The 25735-nt window shown below is 41.7% G+C and overlaps 1 protein-coding gene across 1 annotated transcript in view; it reads left to right on the top strand.

The window, feature by feature from the left end:
* The first annotated feature begins 5004 nt into the window (after positions 1 to 5004).
* ATR (ATR serine/threonine kinase) overlaps positions 5005 to 25735 on the top strand; it is a 117112-nt gene continuing 96381 nt past the window's right edge. Inside the window, exons 1-10 of the mRNA XM_058661393.1 lie at positions 5005 to 5170; positions 10255 to 10346; positions 14921 to 15070; positions 18083 to 18960; positions 19592 to 19770; positions 20271 to 20462; positions 22510 to 22700; positions 23191 to 23343; positions 24280 to 24472; positions 24797 to 25059. Of these exons, the coding sequence (XP_058517376.1) occupies positions 5112 to 5170; positions 10255 to 10346; positions 14921 to 15070; positions 18083 to 18960; positions 19592 to 19770; positions 20271 to 20462; positions 22510 to 22700; positions 23191 to 23343; positions 24280 to 24472; positions 24797 to 25059 (2350 nt within the window). The 5' untranslated portion in view covers positions 5005 to 5111. The remainder of the gene's footprint in view (positions 5171 to 10254; positions 10347 to 14920; positions 15071 to 18082; positions 18961 to 19591; positions 19771 to 20270; positions 20463 to 22509; positions 22701 to 23190; positions 23344 to 24279; positions 24473 to 24796; positions 25060 to 25735) is intronic.

Raw genomic sequence — 25735 nt, 5'->3', positions numbered from 1 at the left:
CCGACTGCTCCACTTCCCTTCTAGTTCTCTGCTTGTGGCCTGGGAAAGCAGTAGAGGACGGCCCAAAGCCTTGGGACCCTGCACCCATGTGGGAGACCCAGAAGAAGCTCCTGGCTCCTGGCTTCGGATCAGCCATTGCAGCTGCTTGGGGAGTGAGCCAGCAGATGGAAAAATCTTTCTCTCTGTCTCTCCTTCTCTCTGTAAATCTGACTTTCCAATAAAAATTAAAAAATATATATATTTGGAAAAAAACTGTAAAATAAGCTAGAATTTAACAACATATGGGATTTTTGAAACCATGCAGGGCCTGGCATGACAGCGTAGTGGTTAAAGTCCTTGCCTTGCCTTGCACACGCGTCGGGATCCTAATTCCTGCAACTCCACTTCCCATCCAACTCCCTGCTTGTGGCCTGGGAAAGCAGTTGAGGACGGCTCAAAGCTTTGGGACCCTGCACCTGCGTGGGAGACCTGGAAGAGCTCCTGGTTCCTGGCTTCGGATCGGCGCGCATCGGCCGTTGCGGCTCACTTGGGGAGTGAATCATTGGACAGAAGATCTTCCTCTCTGTCTCTCTTCCTCTCTGTATATCTGGCTGTAATAAAAAAAATAAATAAATCTTTTAAAAAAGATTTATTTATTTTTATTGGAAAGGCAGATATACAGAGAGGAGGAGAGACAGAAAGGAAGATCTTGTGTCCGATGGCTCACTCCCCAAGCGAACGCAACAGCTGGAGCTGAGCCGACCCGAAGCCAGGAACCAGGAGCTCTTCCAGGTCTCCCACGCGGGTGCAGGGTCCCAAAGCTTTGGGCCGTCCTCAACTGCTTTCCCAGGCCACAAGCAGGGAGCTGGATGGGAAGCGGAGCTGCCGGGATTAGAACCGGCGCCCATATGGGATCCCGGGGCGTTCAAGGCGAGGACTTTAGTCACTAGGCCATGCCGCCAGGCCCAAAAATAAATAAATCTTTTAAAAAAAAGAAACCATACAAATATGCAGAAATTAAGCAATATTCTCTTCAGTGATCAGTAAGTCTATGAAGAAATCAAAACCAAATTTAAAGAACAAGCATGTAGCCAGGCAGTTAAGATATTCACATCCTTGAGAGTGGCAGCAATACAGTTCTGTGGAACTGTCAAAACCACTTTGCCGGCTCTACCTTTGGACCAGAGATGGTCTCCCCAAGAAACTGATGAGCTTTTCTGGACAATAACATGCTGGACTTCTTGCCTGGTAGATGCACGCAATAAAAGAATCTCAACTGAATTTGATCTGTGGTAATGCAACAAGGTGGAGGAATACACTATGGTGGGGGGGGGAAGACTCACAGGGCCTATAAAACCATGACACATGATGCAATGTAATCCAAAAAAAAAATGTGATACAGCAACAAGGTGGAAGAATCCACCATGGGGGGAGGGTACGGGAGGGGTTGGGGCATCCCAAGAGCCTATGAAACTCACATAATTTTATGTAATTAATAAAATATATTTTAAAAAAAGATGTTCATATCCTTTCCTGGAGCACCTAAATATGATACCTGGCTCCAGCCCCCTGCTAACACAAACAGCTACCTTCCTGCTAATGCAGATTCCAACTGCCTGCTAATGCATAATGACAGCTTGGGTTTGACCATTCGCCTGCGAGTCAGGATTGTGCTGCTTCCAGCAGGTTTCTGTCAAGCCCAGTCCAGCCACTGTGGGCACTTGGGAAGTGAAGAGACCCCTCCCTTAAATTGTCCTTTAAAACTATTTAAAAATTCTTTTTCATTTATTTGAAAGTCAGAGTGACAAAAACACAAAGAATACTTTTCTACCCAGATGGCTGCAATGGCAGGAGCTGGACTGGTCTGAAGCCAGAAGCCAGGAGCCAAGAGCTTTTTCCTGGTCTCACTCATGGGTGCAGGGGCCTGAGTACTTGGACAATCTTCCACTGCTTTCCCAAATGATTAGCAGGAATACTGGATGAGGAGCGGAGCAGCTGGACACAAACCAGTCCCCATGGGCCTGGTGCAGCAGCTTAGTGGATTCCATATGGGTGCTGGTTCGTGGCCCAGCTGCTCCACTTCTCATTCAGTTTCCTGCTTGTGGCCTGGGAAAGGAGTCGAGGACGATCCAAAGCCTTGGGATCCTGCACTTGTGTGGGAGACCCAGAAGAAGCTCTTGACTCATGGTTTTGCATCAGCTCAGCTCCAGCTGTTGTAGCCACCTGGGGAGTGAACCAGCAGATGGGAGCTCTTTCCCTGACTCTACTTCTCTCAGTAAATCTGTCTTTCCAATAAAACTAAATAAATCATGAAAAACAAAAAGTCCCTGTGTAGGATGCCAGCACCACAGACTTACCCACTATGCCACACCACAACACTGGCCCTTACTGTCACTCTTCATGTAAAATCTTCCACTCTTTCTCCATTACCTACGAAGTCTCTACAAATAGCTCAGACTACAATACATTTTCCCCAACGCCAAACAGACCACCTGGACTTCCTTTGGTATGCTCACCATGTTGGCTCCAGCTTAAGCACCTCCCTCTCCTCCAATGCTGTTGGTACTGGGGCAGCTTCCTGCAAATGGCCCTGCTGGGTCCACCTGCTCTACCCACTGTGGGAGGTACTCCCTTCCTCTTCTCTTCCCATTGCATCCTGGTCCCTCTCCTGTGGCATCGGCAGGAATTTGCTTTACTTCTGACATTCTAGTTTCTCACACCAACCTTTCTACATCCATAACTTGCACGTTATTTCAGGTTGATTTTATCTGCCTCTTTTTTGTATCCCTCTCAGAAAGTATCCAACAATATCTTATACAAATATTAGTTTTCTAATTAATTGCCAGCAGTTTGCTATTAATGTTTAAGGATTTGTACTAATGTTTTTAGATTATAAGGCTAAAACTTATTGTCTTCCCAAAGGCAAAATAATTTTTATCGTCATCCTTCCTTGAGTCTAAAAAAATAATAGTTGACATCTGTTACTTTTGGTTAACAAATTATTTTTATGTGCTAATTCAAACTTTTAAAATTGTACTTAATGTACTTTTCACGCGTTTTTGCATATCCTAACATACAGATAAATATTATAAAACAGCCATCCACCAAACATTAAATTTGCCATGTTTCAGAACCTAATGGGAAAAAAAAAAAAGCCTTCAGAAGTTTGCTAAAACCTCATCATTGAATTTCCTTCTCTCCTTTTCCAGAGACACAACTATCCTGGAGTTGCTATATTTCCTTCTCAATCACTTAAGTATACATAACTCATGCAAAATATGGTTTTTGTTGCATTATGATGACATATAAATGATATGACACTTGCATGCTTTTGAAACACAAACACTTTTTAAAAGGCAGGGAGTTAGGGATCTTCTGTTTTCTGGTTCACTGCCCAAATGCCTGCAACTGTCAGAGGAGGGTCAGGTGGAAACCTGAAGCTCTGTCCAGCTCTCCCACCTAGTCAGCTGGTTGGGACCTTTGGACTTGAGCCACTGCACGGCAACTGTCAGAGGAGGGTCAGGTGGAAACCTGAAGCTCTGTCCAGCTCTCCCACCTAGTCAGCTGGTTGGGACCTTTGGACTTGAGCCACTGCACGTGAGCAGGAGCTGGAAGGAGAGGTGGGGCTGGGATTCAAGTCCAGGCATGCTGCAGTAGGATGCAGGCATCTGCTGTGCCCAACACCCACTCCCTGAAATGATCGCACTGAACATTAATCTTAGCAACCATCTTTTTGGATAAACGCAGTACAGTTCATTCATTTAAATTAAGAAATGGCATTCCACTGTATATTCCACCTCTTGTTTAACCTCTGTTGGAGTCTTGGAGAGTAGGTATCATTAACTCCATTTAATCTTTAAAAGGGAAGTGCAGAGTGGCTTGACCGTTTCTGGCATAGGGCCTGAAATTCCTAATTCAACAATGTATCCTAAACATCAGCATTATGCCAGGCACTATTTTAGGTCCTGGACATTTGGCTGTGAACCAAACAGACAAGTCCATAGTCCCAAGGACCTTACCTGAGGGTACTGCAAAAAGTTTGGGGGACGGGGGGGAAGAGATACCAGAATGTTTTGGTGAAAAATAAAGTTGAAATCTATGCAGCTTTTTAAAAAAATTGCACACATTTTTATAAGGTTATTGAAGATCATATTGTAATTCGAGTCAATAAAATGTCTAAAATGGCATTTGGTTCGAAGTGTCATGAAGAAAAATAAAGCAGAATGAGCAGGGCAAAAAGAGTGAGTGGACACATCCAAGGGCATCATTTTAACCAACACCTGAAGGAAAATGCGAGACGAAAGAGATTCAAAGCCATGGAGGAGGGGGCAGCAACTGTCCCCCAAACAGTAGCACATTCGATCTTTAGGGGGTTGGGGACGGGAGGATACTGTATCAATGATGAGGCTGCTGTGTGAAAAGCACAGGTCTCAGCAGGCTGTACAGCCCTGCTGGAGTAAACACGGTTGGACATGTTAACCATCCCTCCAAGGTGGCAGTCTTTCGAATAAACAGATGGATGCGTTAGAAAACGCCTATGTTCATAACGGTGACATTTCAAGCACAGGGCTCCTGATGGTTGAGGACACACATTCAACCCCCCCTCTTTTGTCTTTTTTGAGATTGTCTCTATCTTCCCCTTTCTGTGTCTCAGAAAGCATCTAACAATATCTGACACACAAGAAATTATGGTTCGAGTTAATATCCAGCACGCTGCTGCTTCTAATGCTAAGGGATTTACACTTACTTTCTAGAATTACAAAGCTATTTAGCTATGGTCTGCCCGATCGCAAAAAACTTCACAAGGAAACATGAGTCTACCTTTTGCCCAGCTTTCTCACAGGAAGGATGACCAGAGTGGCGGGAACTCAAGTTTTCCCGCGCCGGCCCCGGACCCGCTCCCCACCCGCCCCGGCCGGCCTGGGCGCGCTCCGCCCCTCCGGGCCGCGGCCTCCCCCGGGTCCCGGCGCGCCTCGGACGAGGGGGCGTGGCGAGCGGCGCGGGCCGCGGCTTCCGGGCGCGGGTTTGGCCCCTCCGCCGCTCCGTCGTGCGCCGCGCCTTCCCACCGGAGAACGCCGTGGCGGAGCGGACACCCGGGCCGGCGTGCTTGGCGAGCGCCTGGCCACCTCAGCATGGCCGAGCATGGCCTGGAGTTGGCCTCCATGATCCCCGCCCTGCGGGAGCTGGGCAGGTAGGACCAGCCCCCGCGGCCTGGATGTTGCGTCTTCCTCCGCCGGCCGGCGACTCCCATGCGGTCCCCTTGGCGGCCGCGGGCTCGGATCCGCTTAGCCTTGGTCACTGGCCGTAAGGGGAGATGCTCCGTGAGCGGAGTGACGGCCACTGGAGCGGCGGTTGCCGGGAAGCCGGGTCTTCCTCACTGATCTGACAGTCCGAGCGGAGGGGACAGCTGCTGGCCCTGTTGTACCTCTGGGTCGCCTGGGGGTTCGCCCCATCCGGAAGTTTGCATTCTGACTTTGGAGGACAGGGCTCCATCAGACCACTTTTTCTACCCTCATTGCTTCCTGAAAACTTTTATCCTTAGACGAGGGACGCGAACCTATCGACTCTCCCCAGTTCTTGTTGTGTATGGTCACTCTTGGCGAAACTGGTTTACGTTTTGTCAGCAAACTGCCCTTGGAGGAAATCAGTCATCTCTTCTGGTTTTCTGCACGGGAGGTCAGGTGCTGGAAAAGGCAGCTGGGTTTTTGCTTTTAGGGGGGAAATCTTGGTTCTTTCTGAAGATGTGACCCCCATTCTCCTGGATTGCCCGGTCCTCTGGTCCGTTATTTTTGTCAAAAATGCCAATGATTAGCCACAGGGTCCACAAAATCTGAACATACATAAGGATTGCCCAAACGTGAAGGTGGTTTAATATTGCCTCGTTTGCTCTTGCTTGTATTTTGTAAACCAGTGTGTTAGGAAGAGGAGAAGGATGTTCCTGGGCACCTGCCGCCCCCTTCAGCCCCCTTCAGCACACTCTGGGAACGTGTCACAGTTTATGCTGGAGGCTTCACTGGGTGTCCTCTGTCCTGTACACAATCTCCACGTATCCTGACTCTCAGCGCTTGCCTGCTGGCTTTCCAGTTCCTCTCATTTCACTCCAGTAGAGTTCTCACGAAATAATACCAGATTCATTCAGTGCTTTCAGGCGGTGGTCTTTGAATCTCTTTATTTCTTTGATATCTTCATAAAAATCTTACCTAGGTCCATAACCTTAAATGCCATCTATAAAATAACTTGTTTGTATTTCTAGCCCATATAGATATGCACATATATGTATAATGTGTAATTTTATATATATGTGTATGTGTGTATAATTAATTTTCCTACTTATACTAGCAAATGAAAATTATTGCCCCTAAATGTCTTTCTCCCATGTTACTGTAAATGTATCATCCAAAAGCTTAGGAGTTATCGTTGATTCTTTTTTGTTTGTTTATATATATATATATATGGCTGCAGTGGTGGGAGCCAAGCCGATCTGAAGCCAGGAGCGTCTTCGGGTCTCCCACCTGAGTGCAGGGTCCCAAGGCTTTGGGCCATCCTCTGCTGCTTTCCCAGGCCACAAGCAGGAAGCTGGATGGGAAGTGGAGCAGCCGGGATTAGAACCGGCGCCCATGTGAGATTCTTAAACTTGTAGGTAGAGAGTTAGCCAGTTGAGCTGCTGTGCTGGGCTCCCATCATTGATTTTGTGCCCTTTAATAATTCAGAAGCTAATCCTGTCAATCATACTTTTGAAAAACATGCAAAGCCTTGACAGTTCTCATCGTCTCTACTGCTGTCACCACAGTTTCTTGTCTGGAGCTTTGTGGTAACCTCTCGAGTGATCTCTTCTTTCCCACTTTTGAACAGTGGAGTTCCCACTCAGTGAAAAAGTCATAGTGCAGCTATTCATTATATTGTAAATTATATAATGCCGGTGATGTGCTCAGAGTTCTCCTGGGACTTTTTAGCTTGTTGATTTTGAAGTCCAAACTCCTCATCCAAGCCTCTAAGGTCCTGTGTGATCTGGCCTCAACTTGCTTCTCTTCTAAGCTTCTTCTGTTTCCTTCAGTGACATTGACCAGCCTCCCCATGACACCGAGATCATTTCTACCTTTAAGCCTTTGCATTTAGTGTTCCTTCTGTCAAAACATTGTTTCCTTTCATGAATCATTTCAAGAAGTCGGAGCTTCTTGTTTTTTTTTTTTTTTTTTTTTAAAGATTTATTCATTTTATTACAGCCAGATATACACAGAGGAGAGACAGAGAGGAAGATCTTCCGTCCGATGATTCACTCCCCAAGTGAGCCGCAACGGGCCGATGCGCGCCGATCCGAAGCCGGGAACCTGGAACCTCTTCCGGGTCTCCCACACGGGTGCAGTGTCCCAATGCATTGGGCCGTCCTCAACTGCTTTCCCAGGCCACAAGCAGGGAGTTGGATGGGAAGTGGAGCTGCCGGGATTAGAACCGGCGCCCATATGGGATCCCGGGGCGTTCAAGGCGAGGACTTTAGTCACTAGGCCACGCCGCCGGGCCCGGAGCTTCTTGTTTAAAACTTACAATCTGGGCCCGGCGGCGTGGCCTAGCGGCTAAAGTCCTCGCCTTGAAAGCCCCGGGATCCCATATGGGCGCCGGTTCTAATCCCGGCAGCTCCACTTCCCATCCAGCTCCCTGCTTGTGGCCTGGGAAAGCAGTTGAGGACGGCCCAAAGATTTGGGACACTGCACCCGCGTGGGAGACCCGGAAGAGGTTCCTGGTTCCCGGCTTCGGATCGGCGCGCATCGGCCCGTTGCGGCTCACTTGGGGAGTGAAACATCGGACGGAAGATCTTCCTCTCTGTCTCTCCTCCTCTGTGTATATCTGGCTGTAATAAAATGAATAAATCTTTAAAAAAAAAAAAAATCTTACAATCTTAGGATAATGTTCATGTGGGTGCAGATGATGAAGGTGCCTTGACATCAGCATCCCGCAGAATCCTTCCTCGGAGTGCCGGCTTCGGTCTGGGCTGCTCTGCTGTTGAAAAGCTTTCCTGCTGATGTGCCTGGAAAGGCAGTGGAAGGTGGCCCAAGTACCTGGGACTCTGGCCACCCCTATGGGAGACCAGGATGGAATCTATGGCTTCTATTTTTGGCCTGGCCCAACTTTTGTGGTCATTTAGGGAGTGAATCAGCAGTTGTTCTATTGTTCGGCCTTTAGAGTAACAATCATTTTTTGAAAGTTAGGTTCAGAGGATGATCTGTTAATAGTCGCCACTAGAGGAGATGTAAATGGTGAGAAGCAGCCTGTGCTGTCAAGCTGGAGAGTCTGAGATGGACTGGGAAGTGTAAAAATCGAGAGAATGACCCTTCTTCTTATTATTATTATTATTTAGCTTATTTATTTTAAAATTCAGATTAAATTTGCATGAGCAGCAGCAGAGGGAACACTCTCATCTGAGTTGACTCCTGCATTGTCTGCAATGATCAGATCTGGGACCAAAACGGGCAGCTGGGAACTCAATCCAGGTCTCCCACGTGGTTGGGATCACTGGGGTACTTCTGTGTGGAATGTGGGCTTCATAACCTGTGTCTTAAATACTATTCCAAACACCTGTCCCACACTTACTTTTCAAAGATTTGGAAGAAGCTGAGCGCTGGGAGCAAACATGGTAGCTTTACAACTGAAGGTTGGAGCGGTAGACGGGGGCCAAAACCTTTAGCATCATATAGGCAAGAACGCGCTAGATTTTATTCTAAGTGTAATGGGATGTATTGATTTACTTGGAAAGGCAGAGTTATAGAGAAGGAAGGTGAGCTAAGAGATTTTCCATCCTCTGGTTCACGCTCCAAATGACTGCAATGCTAGAGCTGGGCCAATCCAAAGTCAGGAGCCAGAAGTTCGCTCTGAATCTCCCATGGGTGGGGGGGTGTTGGGCCACTGCTTTCAAGGTCATAAGCAGGGAGCTGAATTGAAAGTGGAGCAGTCGGGACTTGAATCAGCACTGTTTCCAATAAAAATAAAAAATCTTTAAAAAAAAAAGATCCACAGAGTAAAAAGGCAACTCATGGAGTAGGAGAAAATATTTATAAATCATATATTTTGTAGGGAGTTTAATATATAAACATGTTAAGAAGTCCTATATTTAAACACAACAACAGGAACAAAACATAAACTCACTGAAAACAGTCAAAGGACATAACAGACATTTTTCTTGGAATAATATATACACAGGTAAGCACATGAAAGGGTTAGTGAGATCACAGAGATGCAAATGAGAGCCCCAGCAAGGGTGATCCTTTAACCTAGCCCTGAGGCACTGCGATGCCACCGGTGCCACCCAAGTTGAGTTGTGTTCCCAGCTCCTGCTCCCAACAGGTTTCTGTTAGTGTGGGCGTTTGGAGGCAGCAGTGCTCTAAGGGATGGATTGCTGTTACAAGGAGGGAGACCTAGGTTCAGTTACCAGCCTTGGCCTGGTGCAACCTGGCCGCTGAAGACATTTGAGGGAGTGAGTCAACATAGGGGCGTTCCCACTGTTTGTCTTTTGTTTCTCAAATGAATAATTTCTAAAAACATACATGAGATGCTATTTCATACTCACTCTCATAGCTATTTTCACATCCTCCAAAATTCACAAGTGTTGGTAAGGATTTGAAGAAATTGGATCCCTGCACATTGTGTGTGTGTGGGGGGAAGGGATTCCACAAACAGTTTAGCATAGAATTACCATATGATCCCATACTTCTGAGTTTACATTTAAAAGAGTGGAAAGCAAAGTCATGAGTAGGCGTAACTAGATCCATGGCGTTCATTGTTCGCAGTAACAAAAAGATGGAGCAACTCAACTGCATTTTTGTTCAACAGAAATATATGTGAACTGTACAGGAATTTGAAGTTTTTCTAACAGGCACATTGAATACAAGTGAAAAAGAAATAGGTAGAACTAATTTTAATAGTATATGTTATTGAATTTACTACATCTCACCATTTCAGCATTGAACTAATATAAATTTAGTTAATGGGTTGTTGTCCTTTTGGTACTAAGGGTCGATTTACATTAATATTTCAGCTGCTACACGTGGTTAGTGGGTTGCATGCTGAACCCTGTGGATTCAGTATGCTTTCCCTCCCACCGCCGCTGCAACACCCCCGTAAGTCAGTAACATATTTTAGATGTGTTTGTCGTTTTTTAAAATGGAAGAATACTGGGAATGTCAACAGTGAAAATAAACATTCAGTAAGCTGAACTCCAAAGAGAGTTTTACAAATAAAATTGTGCATCCTTTTAAGGTTTAAAATATTTTTGTTGTATTTTAGTGCCACACCAGAAGAATATAATACAGTTGTACAGAAGCCACGGCAAATTCTATGCCAGTTTATTGACAGAATACTTACAGATGTAAATGTTGGTAAGAAACCAATTCTTTCTTATGTAAACTGTAAATGAGATCGTTTTATACTAGCATTTTTATTCAGCTTTATACTAGGATTTTTCTTATTGTGGTTTTAGGTACAGAGTTATTATGTAAGATTGTTACTATTTTCAAACAAATTGTTATTTTGTATTATTGTTTCCTACACACTATGATTCAAGCATTTTCCTATTATCTAAATTTTCTGTTGCTTGTTCTGGGTTTTCTTTGATAGATGATATTATACATAAAAAGTATTTGACTAATTCCAAACATATGGACCCCTCTTTTTTTTTTTTTCTTTTTTGGTAGCCCAGTATTTCACATTTGTTAATATCTCGATTTTTAGAATGTTATCGTAACTTTAAAATAAGTTTGTTAGTGATGATGTTTACACAGTTGATCAGGGTGGGAAGGGTCAAGGATCAGGGGTAGTAGGTGAGATGATTGTTTACACACATTTTCTTTTTCTTCCTCCCATATAAGGGGAGTGGGGGATACAGGAGGAGAAACCACACCCAGTCTCCCAATTACCGTATTCCCAGAGGATGGGAACTGCCACCCGAGGTCATCCCGGGTTCCCTGTAATGGAGCATTTTCTGAGGGTCCTGTTCATGTGTTTTTGGTAGTTCTGAGATGCTGCTGATACTGCTTTTGCATGGATGAGGAAACCCTTCCAAGGATGGGCCCCTCTTCTAGCTAGATCTTGCGCCGGTGATAAAATGCAGCATATGCCACAAAGAATTTTTGAAAGACATATTTGTTTTTGAGTTGAAAGAATTGCAGAGAGGTGGGGTGGGAATGGGGGGAGAGAAAATCTTCCATCTACTTGGTTCACTCTCCAAATGGCTGAGCTGAGCCTATGCATAGGTGGGAGTCAGGAGCTTCTTCCAGTAAGGGCTTGGGCCATGCTCTGCTGCCTTCCCAGGCCATAAGCAGGAAGCTGGGTTGGAAGTGGAGCAGCTGGCAACTAAAGCTGTCACCCTTATGAGATGCTAGCACTGTGGGTTGAGAATTAGCATGCTAAGCCATTGTGCCAGACCCCACAAAGAATTTTCATGAATAAGAGCTGATGCCTTTGTCTTTAGGTTGTAGGTTCTGTGAATTGCTAAATCAAAGACTGCCTATTTGTGGCAATATAAGAATATTTCCAACTTGGCCACATTTGTCATATTGTTGAAATTATAGAAGGGAATAATATAGAGTGACATTTGGCTCAGAGTTTTATTAACTTTAAAAAAGTTTTCTTTATTTCTTTATTTCTTTATTTGAAAGACAGAGAGAGAGAGAGAGAGTAAACAAGAATCTTTAACCTGCTGGTTCATTCCCCAAATACCCATAAATGAGGCTGAGGCCGGGAGCCTGACACCCTGTCCCGGTCTGCCATGTGGCAGCAAGAACCTGACCTGTTGTCCATTGCCTGCTAAGTGTAGTGCCAGGGAGCTGGATTGGAAGTTGAATAGCCAGGGTTCACTCCAAGCACTCCAAGATGGGATACAGGCATCATCCCAAACATTGGCTTCATTTGCTGCATCTTTACACTTGCCCCAAGGTTTATACTTCAGATTCAACGTAAGATTTTACAGCAGGAGATAGTCTTTTAGCTTTTCTTTTTCAATCAATAGAATCATGGGTTGCTGGGACAGGGTTATCCTAGAGGGTGAGATGCCTGTGTCGCAAAGCAGAGTCGCTGGGTTCTCTGGTCAGCCCCGGGTCCAGACTCCAGCTTCCTGTTAAGGTAGAGCTGGAGAGGCAGCAGGATGGCCTCAGTGCTTTGTTTCCTGCCACCCATGTTGGAGACCTCATTTCAATCCCAGCACGTGCGGCTTCTGCATGGGCCCAGGCCTCACCATTGCAGACGTGCAAGCAACAAACCAGCAGGTTGGAGTTCTCTAGCTCTCTCTTTCTCTCTGCTTTCCAAAAAAAATAAAATGTGTTTTTACAGATAAAATTTGTGAGTTGCTGAAAAATTAGTGTGACAACTGGATACTTTCAAGAAGTGTTTTTGTTTGGTGCCGGTTCTATGTGGATCACTTCCCTTCCTTCCCCGCTCTGCTTGACCCATTCCTCATATAGGGATTAACTCCTTCACGGTGCTTTGTTTACGCTTGTTGTGGATGAGTGTACTTACTGTATTTTAAAGTTATTAATTATTCATTTCACTACCTCACTAGATTGTGATCTTTAAAAAAGATCCTCAGATTGTATGACTCATGATTATTCAACATCTACAATTAACTAAGAGTGTAGCGTTGAACCTCATTAGTTTTCTGAGTGTTGTGCTACCCAGTTTACCAGAGTCATTTTTTACCAGAGACTGCTAGACATTTCACAAAGGGACAAACCCAAATGGCAAACAAACATATGAAAAAATGCTCAAACATATGAAAAAATGGCAATAAGGGAAATCTAAGTTAAGACAGCAATGAGGTACCACCTAATGCCGGTAAGAATAGCTCATATACAAAAAACACCAACAGCACTTGCTGGCGAGGATGTAGGGAAAAGGGAACCCTTCTCCACTGCTTCTGAGAATGCAGGTTGGTACAACCTCTATGGAAATCAGTATGGAGAACATTCAAACAACTGAAAATCACCATACCATACGATCCAGCAATAGCACTCCTAGGAATATATCCAGAACACCTGTTACACGAGAAACCTACATGCACCCCTATGTTCGTAGCAGCACAATCAGTAATTGCAAAAACTTGGAAGAAGCCAAAATGCTCTTCAACAGAAGACTGGATAAGAAAGCTATGGTTTATTTATTCCACGGAATACTACGCAGCTATTAAAAAAAACCAAAATGCAGTTCTTAGTGGCCAAATGGGCCCAACTGGAAACCATAATGCTAAGGGAAATGAGCCAATCCCAAAAATTTAGATACCACATATTTGCCTTAATTTAAGATGAAACGATGTCTATATGAAAAATAGTACCTGTAAAATGTAATATTATCTCAAACTCCACAGCCTATCTCACATGCAATCAGATATTGTGATGTAACCAACGAACCAACAATTAATGTGAGTCAGACTGCTTATGATCTACATCAAAGAACTGTAAAACCTAATATACTTCTAATACCCTGTGTTATTCCGTAATGGGGTGGGAGAGCAAGGAAATCTTCCATCTCCCTAGAATGTGTGAGGAAGACGTGAAGTATGACCTATCAGGATCATAACTGGTAACTCACAGACAACAAACTCGAATCAGCGTTAGACAATAGTAAAACCACAAAGGCATATGGGGGGAATCGAGCAATCCTGACAACCTCTTAACAGGAGGTCATATGCACAGAGCAGGGGGAATCCCAGAGTGGAGCAGGCGGACAGGAGGAGGCTTGTATCCCAACCCTGAAGACTCCTAGATCCTCACCAAGGACTATCAGTATGGGCACTAAGGATTACATCCCAACTGCCAAGGAGACCATGGGGAATTGGACTGCCTTCAGAGACTGAGAACTCTGAGGTCACCCACTTCCATCTGGATCTCCCACTTGGGATGAAGAAGTCCAAAACCTTCCTTGTAGGATCCAAGGACATCGGAACTATAGCCGGGAACCCTGAGCGGTCTGCAGAAACAGAACAGTCAAGTTCCTTCGGGACTAGGAAGGGAGCTTTCTCTGGTCCTTGCTTGGTTCCAACTTTGGGTCCCCACCCTTTCTAGCAATGACCATCAGGATCATTCCAGAAACCCCTCAAAACAAACAAACACACAAAAAATCTAGAATAGATAGACAGAGAACAACAAGGAAAGCTTAGAATCAGACAGGAAACGGTCAGTGTGGATTCACTTATACCTTATACTAGGTGGGACACAAAGATTAGTTACTCCTCACTAGGGTACTGAAGATTTCTCTGCACACCCCTCCTAAAACTTCTGCACCTAAACTGCTGACATATGTCTTGTTAGAGTTATAAGCCAGTCTAGACTACCCGAAAAACAGCCAGGTTCAGCAAAATTATTCTTCAACGCTATGTAATGCTAAATACTATAATGAAAATAGACATGAGACAGCCGAATAATAATCTATAACCTTTTTAAGGTGTATAGAACGCAGTTGTATATAAACTAAAATTGAAATGTCAATGAAGAAGGCACAGGATATAGTTAAGAAGTTGCTTTTTTTTTTCCTTTCTTTCTTCTTCTTTTAACATATTGGTTACTCAATACTATGTCAATCAATTCCATAACATTATAAATTGTGGCTGACGTTATGTTGGGGCTTTTAATTGATGGGGATGATACTCTGCCGGCTCTACCATCAGACCAGAGATGGTCTCCCCAAGAAGCCATTCAACTTATCTGGACAATAAGATGCTGGACTCTACACTTGGTAGATGCTAGCAACAAAAGAGTCTCAACTGAACTTGAACTGTGGTAATGCAACAAGGTGGAGGAATCCACCATGGGGGGAGGATTTGGGGAGGGGTGGGGGGAATCCCAGTGCCTATAAAACTGTGTCACATAATGCAATGTAATTAATAAAAAAGGAAAAAAAAAAACCAAAGAGACTGCTAGTAGTTTGTCATGACTCTTAAGTGAATATTTTATTATTGTTTTAGTTGCTGTGGAACTTATAAAGAAAACTGACTCTCAGCCTACCTCTGTGATGTTGCTTGATTTCATCCAGCATATCATGAAATCTTCCCCACTTATGTTTGTAAATGTCAATGGAAGCCATGGACAAAATGAGGCCAAAGGCAATTGTATTGGTAGGTACTGCTATTCGTGCATCTATTTACAGTCTGTTGTATGGAAGCTACCCTCTTCTGCTCTTTTAAAAAAATAACACAAATATATGATTGTACTTTTTTCTGAGTTGAATGTATTAGAAATTGAGAGACCAGAATGGTAGAGATTATTTGTATTTTACCTGTTCTTATTGTTTTTGTTGTTATTGCTATCGTGTACTGAATACTTAGAAAAACACAATAATCAGATGTGTTTATTTACTGTGGTATACTCTTTGACACATTTTTTAAAATTCTTGCTAACAAACTGCTACCCAAAAATCTTTTTTATTTTTATTTTTTGAAAGGCAGGCAGAAAAGCAGAGACAGATTGAATTCTCACGGGCTGGCTCACTTCCTAGTGCCCACATTAGCTGGAGCAGTGCAGAAGTCAAGCTGAGAGCCTAGAACTCATTGCAGGTCTTCCACATGAATGACAGAGTCCCTACAACCTGAGCTTTCACTGCTGCCTCCTGGAGTTCAAATCATCAGGGAGGTGGAGGCAGGCTTTGAGCCAAAGCAGTTCAACCAGTGTCTTAATGGCTGTGCCAAACGTCTGCCCCTCACAAGTTTATTTTTGTAAACCAAATTTTCTTGTTGGCGGATAGACATTCTTGACCATAAACATCACAAGTCATCAGCATTTAAAATAAGATAAACTAGGCTATACAATATAATAATAGTTTATTGTCTGTAATAGAAATACTATTTTATGAAACTTTAAATTTGGACATTGAAGTAAAAAAAAAAATTACCACTTGTTCCTTTAAGTGGAAAGCTGAAATCTTGTCTGTTAGACTGCAGAATTGACTTTCTGAAATTTGCTAACTTGTCTTATATATTGAAGCTTTTATCTAGGCATATAATTCTTAATATTTCTGCTGCTTTGGCCCTTGTAAAGAGATAAAAAACAAACATTTTTCCCCCAAAACACTGGATAAAAGATTTTGAGGTTTTGCTTGAACATCAAGACTCCTCTCTGATGGCAAGTCTTCCCAGGAGTCTCCTGGCTAGTACTTCAGATGACCCAGGACTGCCTTGGTTGCTCCTCTGCCTTTTTAAAATTCACTTTATTTTATTTATTTGAAAGACAGATTTAGAGGGAGAGAGAGACAGGTCTCCCTCTGCTGGTTCACTCCCCAAATGGACCATAGCCACTGGGACTAGAACAGGCCAAAGTCAAGAGCTAGGAGTATCATTGGTCTTGAATGCAGGTATAATAGCAGGGAGCAGGAAGGAGAGCTGAGCAGGTGGGTTTCAAACAGACATCCTATGGGATGCCAGCTCTTCATGTGGCGCCTTAACTGGCTTTACCACAGTGTCACCCCCTGTTATAGCAGTTACTGAACTGTATTGGATTCATCTGCTCATGTTATATTCTTGGCTGATTTAGTTTTTGTCGCTGTCCTGCAGCTATGGACTTGGTGCACGGAGCTGATAATAACATGCTTGGACTACTGACTGATGATAAATAGCCAAAATTTATTAGGGGCAACAGACTTTATATGCTGAGGGTCATACAGGATTAAGGTAGAGATACTTAGTTCATCAACAGAACCATCAACTGTTTCTATGCCTTAGTTTGGAAGTCCTTTTGCCTTGTATATTACTTCCCACTCAACTGTTCTTATACAAATGATATCTCATCAGGTATACAAAAGGTAGCCATACAGTTGTTCTCATGCAAAGGATATCCAATCAGTCACACACAAGACATCCATTCAGTTGTTTATCATACAAATATTGTGACCTATGGTCACAATGTCCTCCTACTGACTGGGAGAAATAGGGAGAGATTCAGCCTTCATCTACTCTTCATCACCCTCCAAATGCAGTCCAGCACTGAGTCAGGCCAAAACCAAAGCCTGGAACTCCATCTGGGCCTCCCATGTCGGTGGCAGGAACCCAAGCCCCTGAGCCATCATCCCTTGCCTCCCAGGCTCCTCAGCAGGAAGCTGGATCAGAAGCACAGAGTAACCAAGACTTGTACCAGGCACTGTGACATGGGATACAGGCATCTCAGGCAGTGGTCCACCTGCTGCACTGAAGTGCCCAGCCCAGGGCTACAATGTTTTTTCAACTACAAATCATAAGCCAGTAGTGAAGTATGAAATTTACTTTAGGGAGTCATCAGCATTTCAAATAAAATAAACTAGACTATAACATATAATAGTTTATTGTATACAATAGAAATACTCTTTTGTGAAACTTTAAAAAATATTTTATTTCTCTAAAAGGGAAAGAGAGAACTGGTTCATGCGCAGATGCCTGCAACAGTTAAGGCTGAGCCAGCCAACGTCAGGTGCTAGGGACTCAGTCCTCGTCTGCCGGGTGGGTGTCAGGAGTCGCATCCTCGCAGGGTACCCAATAGGAGGAAACAGGAGTGCAGGTCAGAGCCAGGACCCTAACGCAGACACTCCACCAGGACATGTAAGCAGCTGAAGGGCCTTCCTCATTGCAGTGCTGAATGCTTGTGTCTGTTTTGCGAAACTTCTGTTTCATATTTTGAATGAAATAGCCTACATATACTGAGTCATGATATAGAATATACTTAATCGTAGTCAAAAAGTTGGAGAAATCATGCATTGATTTAAAACGACAGGATTGACTGATGTATCCTTAGGATAGAGTACCATTCAATACGTTTTTATTGAAGGAGTGAGCATAGCTGTTGTTTATTGAACATTTATGGGTTGAAAACTATGCTAAATAATTAATATATTTGATATCTGTTTCTTATGATAACCAATAACATAGGTATCAGAGAGGGAGCCCTAGAGATTCAGAGAAATGTAAAATTATTAAAACTAGGAAGTGGGAAGCCAGGGCCATGTGCTGTTCTAAAATACTATGTTTCCATTGTGTTGGAAATGTTTTAGTCTATTTTGTCAGTGGCGTTTATACCTTAAATATCAGTTGTCAAGCTTTGAACAAATGTGTTAGTACTTCGGATGTAGTTGTTTACTTGCTTTTTGCTGTTTATTCTTTTCAAAGAATTCAGTAATTGGATCATAACAAGACTGCTTCGGATTGCAGCAACTCCATCCTGCCACATGTTGCACAAGAAAATCTGTGAAGTCATCTGCTCATTATTATTTCTTTTTAAAAGCAAGAGTCCTGCTATTTTTGGAGTACTCACTAAGGAATTCTTACAGCTTTTTGAAGACGTGATTTGCCTCCACAGAAAACACGCCATGGGACATGTTGTGGAATGGCCAGTGGTTGTTAGTCATTTTTTAAGTCAATTAGATGAACGCATGGAATATTTACAACCTGCTCCTTTGCAATTCATGAGCATGCAAAACCTAGAATTTATTGAAGCTACTTTATTAATGGTTCTTACTCGTATTGTTGCAATTGTGTTTTTTAGAAGACAAGAACTCTTACTTTGGCGGATAGGTTGTGTTCTGCTAGAGTATGGTAGTCCAAAAATTAAATCTTTAGCAATTAGTCTTTTAACTGAACTGTTTGAGCTAGGAGGCCTACCAGCACAACCAGCCAGCAGTTTTTTTAGCTCTCTTTTGGAGTTATTAAAAAGGCTTGTAGAAATGGATCCTGATCAATTAAAACTCTATGAAAAGCCATTATCAAAGCTGATAAAGACACTGTTCCCCTTTGATGCAGACGCTTATAGAAATATTGAACCTGTCTATTTAAATATGCTGCTGGAAAAACTCTGTGTCATGTTCGAAGATGGTGTGCTTATGCGGCTTAAGTCTGATTTGCTAAAAGCGGCCTTGTGCCATTTGCTGCAGTATTTCCTTAGATTTGTGCCAGCTGGGTATGAAACTGCTTCTCAAGTCAGAAAGGTCTGTGTGAGCAATATTTGCAGAGCTCTTGTGGATGTGCTTGGAGTTCAGGTTGATGCAGAGGTAAGTCATTTCCAGTTTGTTACTTGTTAAGGATGTGTTTGTTTCAGCGTATATGCAAGATATAAGCCCAGAATATCCAGGAATAAAAATTCTCATTTAGCAAATATGGCTCCTTATGGATTTTTGCTTGGATTTCAGAAGAACTTATTCAGTGACTTGGTATTAAAGTGCTGATGGAACAGAACATTTTTAAGTGGAATGTAAACTTTGAATGTGGTTTTTGCATTTTCTTAATTAAAATGGAGTTTGTTATCAACTTATTTGCAGAAACTTTGATCGTTTTGTCTTGAATAGGATACAGTCACTTTCAGAAGCCCTGTTATTAATGTCATGCCAAATTACACCCTTTCTATTGGGTTCTAAGAGACTGACATTACAATAGTTGGATATATACTAACTGATTACACATTTTAGTTTATTTTATCTTGCTGGGATAACAAGTCAGTAATTCTCTTCTAGAATCTTTTTATAGGATTCTGATAAAGGGAAAACAGATTATAGAGAAATACCTTGTTTTGCATAATGGGACTAAAATTGTTAGAAATCAGAACTAACACCTAACATATTATTTGCTGCCTACAATATAAACATTTTCTAACATATTGCTTTGAAATTATTTTTATTTTCTCAGTACTTGTTGGGGCCACTTTATGCAGCCTTGAAAATAGAAAGTATGGAAGTCTTTGAGGAAATTCAGTGTCAGACTCCAGAGGAAGACCTTGGCAATGATGCCCATGGAGTATCACCCAAAAGGCGTCGGCTTAGCTCCTCTCTAAGCTCTTCCAAAAGGATACCCCAAGAGACAGAGGAGTATGACCTTTGTTCAATTTGTATTTCGTTGTTTGATAAAACCTTGTTTATTTTCAAAACTCAACTTTAAGTGCTTAGATTGAAATATACAAAGAACATCTTTAAAATGTGTACTTATCTTCTTTTCTTCCAGCATAAAACCCTTAATGGTTAAATGAAGTTGCTTTGCAAATTTTTAAATTTAAATTTTAAATTTGAATTTTCAATTTAAATTTTAAATTTTTAATTTTTAGTATCTTTCTCACTTTCTACTGTGTGAAAAATTTGTCAGACTGCATTTGTCATCAAATTTTAGAACATCAACAAAATAAACTGTTTTATAATGCAATCAAATAATCGCCAGATTTCAGTCAACCCTGAACATTGTTTTCATTGTTGCTTGAAATCTGGCATATAATTTCAGCAGTTGGTGTTAGTGGTGTCTTTCGTTTGAAATGTTTCATGTTTGAACCAAGTTTATATTGATAGTTAATTTCTGCTGTGATTATACTTACTTACAGAGTTAGACTTGTGGATATGAGCAAAAAGAGCATCTTATGGAGTGCACTGAAACAGAAAGCTGAGTTCCTTCAGGTGTCCCTCGAATACAATGATGCCAGGAATCCTGTTCTTGAGACTCTAGAAGGACTCACTGTGGCCCTGCAGCTGACTGCTCTGTGTACTGTTCACTGTTCTCACCAAAACATAGACTGGTAAAACAACTTTACGGTTTTTGGGTTGGGTTTCCTATGTGAATTTGTGTTTCTAGTTTTGTGAGACATCATTTTTCTGCTGATTTATGGGACCTCAGAACATAAACTTTTCAATTAGATAGGTAAGAAATTTATTTTCTGCTTAACACCTGCCAAATGCTAGGTAATATGTTAAGCTCTTTATAACGGAATTTCAAAAAGTCTGTGGAAGAATTCAAAGAGAAGTTTACTGAGGCCAGAGTTGTGGAAAAGTGGGCTAAGCTACAACCTACAAGGCCAGCATTCCCTGTAAGCATCGGTTCAGGTCACACCCAGCTGCCTCACTTCCAGTGCAGCTCCCCACTAATGGGCCTGGAAAAGCAGTGCAAGATGGCTCAAGTGCTTGGGCTGTTGCTAACATGTGGGAGACTCAGATGAAGCTCCTGGCTCAGGTTTTGGCCTGGCTCCTCCACAGCAATTGTGGCCATTTAGGGAGTCAGGCAGTGAGTTGGTGATTCTGTTTCCCTCTTTTGCTCTTGAACTCTGCCTTTAAAATGAATAAACATGTTCTTAAAATTGTTTGTTTTTTGTGTAAAAATAATTGAAATCTATCATGATAGTGTAGTAGACTTTTCCTATGAGCTTTTTGAAGACCTCCCGTAGTTACCTGATTTAACCTTTCTAACAGTTCTGGAGGTAACAACTGTTACACACATTTTGCAAATAAGACTTAAATTGAGGCTCCTTGGTGGAAGCTGTAACTTTTGAGGACATTTGATTAGAAAGTAGTATTTTATTTATGTACATACAATCCAAAAGCTGGTGTTTTGACTCCATTTCTCCTTTTTATTTAAAAAGTAAAATGTTTGAAGTCATTAGAAGATGTCTGTTAAGTAAGTTAATGTTACTATTAGATGAGATAAAAGATGAACTCTCCCTGAAGATTTAGTCATTTGTGCTGCAATTTTAGACATAAACATTCCTTATTAATTTTTGGTAATCATTTAATCTATAAGCTTTCTGAATCATACGTTCCTTAGTCTATACAAAGTAATTAAAGATATTTTAGGGAAACTGTTTTAGGTCAGATTCTATTAAGTTTGGAATTTGAAGTTACTTATTCCTCTAAGGTGGAAGTCTGCTGTTGGTTGTCTCATTATTAAGAGTTTGTCGGGGCCAGCATTATGGCAAAATAGGTAAACCCCAATACCTGCAGCCCTGGTGTCCCATGCGGACACCAGTTAAGTCTTGGCTTTTCTTCTTCTTCTTTATTTCTTTGTTAAGATTTATATGTTTTATTGGGAAAGCAGAATTACAGAGAGAAGGAGAGACAGAGAGAGAGAGATTTTCCATTTGCTGATTCATTCTCCAAAGTGCTACAATGACTGGGAACCAATCCAAAGCCAGGATGCAGGAGCTTCTTCTGGGTCTCCCATGAGGATGCAGGGTCCCAAGGACTTGAGCCTTGCTCCGCCGCTTTCCCAGGCCATAAGCAGGGAGCTGGATGGGAAGCGGAGCAGCCAGGACATGAATTGGTGCCTGTATGTAATGCTGGTACTTGGCAGAGAAGGGATTAGCCAGTTGAACCATCACTCTGGCTCCTTGTTAATGGCCTGAGAAAGGAGCATAAGATGACCCAAGCGATTGGCCCCTGCGCCCATGTGCGAGACTCATGGCTATAGCCTTGCCTAGCCCTGGTCACTGTGAGCTGCTGCAGAGTGCACTAGTGAAAAGAGGCAACCTCCCTTTCTCTCTCTCTCTCTGTCTTGCCCTCTTCTCTCCAACTCTTTCAAATAAGCAAATAAATCCTTTAAAATATTATGTTAATAGTTTACAGGCAGACCTGTTATTTTAAGCCTGATCATACATAATAGTTTTCTAGATGAATTTCTAAGTCCTTAGAAAGATTTAAATCAACATAACGAGATTGAAGTAACAATGGCATATTAATTCAATTGCATGTTTACTTCAAGTTGATTTAAGATATGTTAGTTTTATACTCAAAATTTTGTTTTATGCAATATCAAGTTTGACCATAACAAAATTCATTTTAATTCTATTATTGCAGCCAGAATTTCAAGGACCATCAGCACAACTGTAAGAAGAAAGCTTCTGTAGTGATAACTTGGATGCCTTTTGAATTTTATGCAAAAGTGCTTAAGAGCTGTAGGAGTTTGTTAGAATCTGTTCAGAATCCTGACCTTGGGGCTGTCATTGATAAGGTGGTGAGAATTTATGATGCTTTGATTTATATGCAAGGTGAGTGTAAATAAACAATACATCAAAATATTCTTCTAAGTTGACCAGCTTTTTGTCTGAAGCCTTTTTGTCTGAGGCCTCATTGTACAAGTATTTGAAACACCCAGGCTTTTTTTTTTTTTTTTTTTTCTCAATTTTGGTTCTATTAAGCTTGTCAGTGATTTCTAGGTTCCAAATTTATTTATCTCACACCTTTATTTATTATTCAGTCAGTGAAAATTTTTTGTGACTTTTAAGTTTTTTGACTTTGAGAAAATGATCCTTTGCAAAAAATATATGGCTATGTACTTTAATGACATTTAATGTCTTTGGATTCACAGACTTTAGAACATTAATAATTTCTATATTAATAGTACCTTTTTCTTGCATGTACATTATAATTCCGTTTGCTGTTTCGAATGTCTGTGTTTGGATTTAAAAAACATACACGGTGTTAGGTATGATGAAGCAAAAGCTGTAATTTACAATACCTGTTGTGTCTGTCCTGTAGTAAGAAGTTCCTTTGAAGAGCATATTCTGAAAGATTTGTGTGCAATGCTTTCAATTCCATGGATCTACCCCCATGCTGCTGAGGGTTCTTTAAAGCTGACGACGTTTGCCACCGATCTTGTAGCCTTAAGTGAGAGGATTTTGGACAGCTACTGTAAGTGTCCACAAAATTGTGTCTTACGTGTATGCATCGTTTTATTTTATATGAAATTCATATATTTGTATATTTACATAATATATTTATATAAATATCTTATATATTTTAATGTAAATCCCATATAAAATTTATTTATTTATTATAACATTTATAGTACTTACGATTTAGATTTCTTTTCAGTAGTTCAAAGAGATGGTGCATTAATAGTTCAAAACAGAGTTGCATATATAAAAAGGAAAAAAATTAAAGCCTGTCCGCTCATACCCCAATTCCTTTCATTCAATAAAAAGTTCAAAATGTATTTTAATATCTCTTTATCTTCATTTAATAAAATTACGAAATGTTTGACAAATACACACACATATGAAGAAAAACAGTGTGGGGCACCAGTACCTCAAATATTTTACCCGCTTTGCATAGTTTAGGAAATAAAATGTTAGGCGCAGCTGTTTGGCTTAGTGATTGTCAATACCATGTTAACCACAAGAAACAGTGTTTTAAACTATCTATATCTGAGTATAGGATTTGTTGAGAATTATAGAAATCAAGTTTGCACATCCTCACGTGTTTTATTGTATTCTCCACTGATGTGCCTGCCAATTTATATTTCTATTAATAGAGTATGAAAGGCCTTTTGGTTCTACATCCTCATTGATATTTGACTTTGTTCAGCCTTGAAACGTTTTGGTAGGCAGAAAAAAGAAGAAAAAAAAGATAATCATGGTGATAACTATCTTAATTTTTATTTTTCTATGTGGTAGATGAGATTTTCATTTTTCTTTCCCTGATTACTTAGTAAGGTTGTGCATAGACCTTTTTCACTAGCCCTGTTTAATTTTCTGAAAAGCTTTTAATTGGGTATTACATGTATTCTAAGTGTTACTTGATGTTATAGCATGTACATGTGTGTTTAACAGATTTGATGTTTTCCAGCCCCCCAGGCACAGTCACGATGTGTGTTTCTGCTAACTCTTTTTCCAAGAAGAATATCCCTTGAGTGGCGAACAGCAGTTTACAACTGGGCCCTGCAGAGCTCCCATGAAGTAATTCGGGCTAGTTGTGTGAATGGATTTTTTATCTTATTACAGGAGCAGAATTCTTACAACAGAATTCCCAAGATCCTTATGTATGTATGAAGATTTTAATTTGACTGTATTACTAGATTAGAAAGATCACAGCGCTTTGCCTATACACGCAAAATTAACGGTTACTTGCTGAAGAGATTGAGCGAATGTTACTTTTATTTAAAATTAAAAGTGTTTTCCTGCTAGGCTTTGTTAGATTTATTTATTTTATTATTTTATCATACAGTTCCGTAGGCTCTGGGATTTCTCTTTCCCCCATCCCCAAATCATTCCCACACACCCCCTGATTTCCGCTGTAAGATAGGATTATTTAAAACAAAAAAGTAAGCAGGAAGATTCAATTCTTTTTCTTTTTTTGTCCCCAGAGATAAAGTCAAAGATGACTCTGACATCGTCAAAACAGAGTTTGCCTCTATACTTGGTCAGCTCATCTGTAGCCTTCATGGTGACTTTTATCTGACAAGTTCCTTGACAGAACCTTTCTCTGAACATGGACACATGGACCTCTTCTGTAAGAACCTGAGAGCTGCTTCCCAACAGGAATGTTGTTCTTCTCGACTAAAAGCTTCTGTTTGCAAGCCACTCCTTTTCCTGCTGAAAAAAGAGGTACCCAGCCCAGTAAAACTTGGTGAGTTGCTGTGATTTATTTAATATTTTGAAACCTACTTGAAAAATTGATTTTCAAGTCAGTGATAGTATTAGCCTAAAGTCTTAAAACGTGATGGCAAGGGACACTGTTGATAGATCCATACTGAGTAGTGATTATCTATTTATTTATTTATTTTAAAAGATGTATTTATTTTGCTTAGAAAGTCAGATATACAGAGAGGAGGAGAGACAGAGAGGAAGATCTTCCATCTACATATTCAGTCCGCAAGTGGCCGCAATGGCAGGAATTGAGCAGATGCGAAGCCAGTAGTCAGGAACCTCTTCCGGGTCTCCCATGCGGGTGCAGGGTCCCAAGGCTTTGGGCTGACCTCGACTGCTTTCTCAGGTCACAAGCAGGGAGCTGGATGGGAAGTGGAGCTGCCGGGATTAGAACTGGGCACCCATGTGGAATCCCAGGGTATGCAAGGCGAGGACTCTAGTCACCCAGGCTACTGTGCTGGGCCCAGCAATGATTCTTTATACATGGCATGAATGATATTAAAATGTATCCCAAAGCCAGTAGGAGAGTGATTTGGTTGGTTTGTTTGTATAAAATTAATTTAGATACAGAGACAGAAAGGGAGACAGATCTTCCATTCATTGATTCACTCCCCAGATGGTCCACAACCACCAGTGCTGGCCAGGCTGAAATCAGG

The sequence above is a fragment of the Ochotona princeps genome, chromosome 3 (assembly GCF_030435755.1).
Source record: "Ochotona princeps isolate mOchPri1 chromosome 3, mOchPri1.hap1, whole genome shotgun sequence".
Taxonomy (NCBI): domain Eukaryota; kingdom Metazoa; phylum Chordata; class Mammalia; order Lagomorpha; family Ochotonidae; genus Ochotona; species Ochotona princeps.
This window is presented reverse-complemented; position numbering and strand designations above follow the sequence as displayed.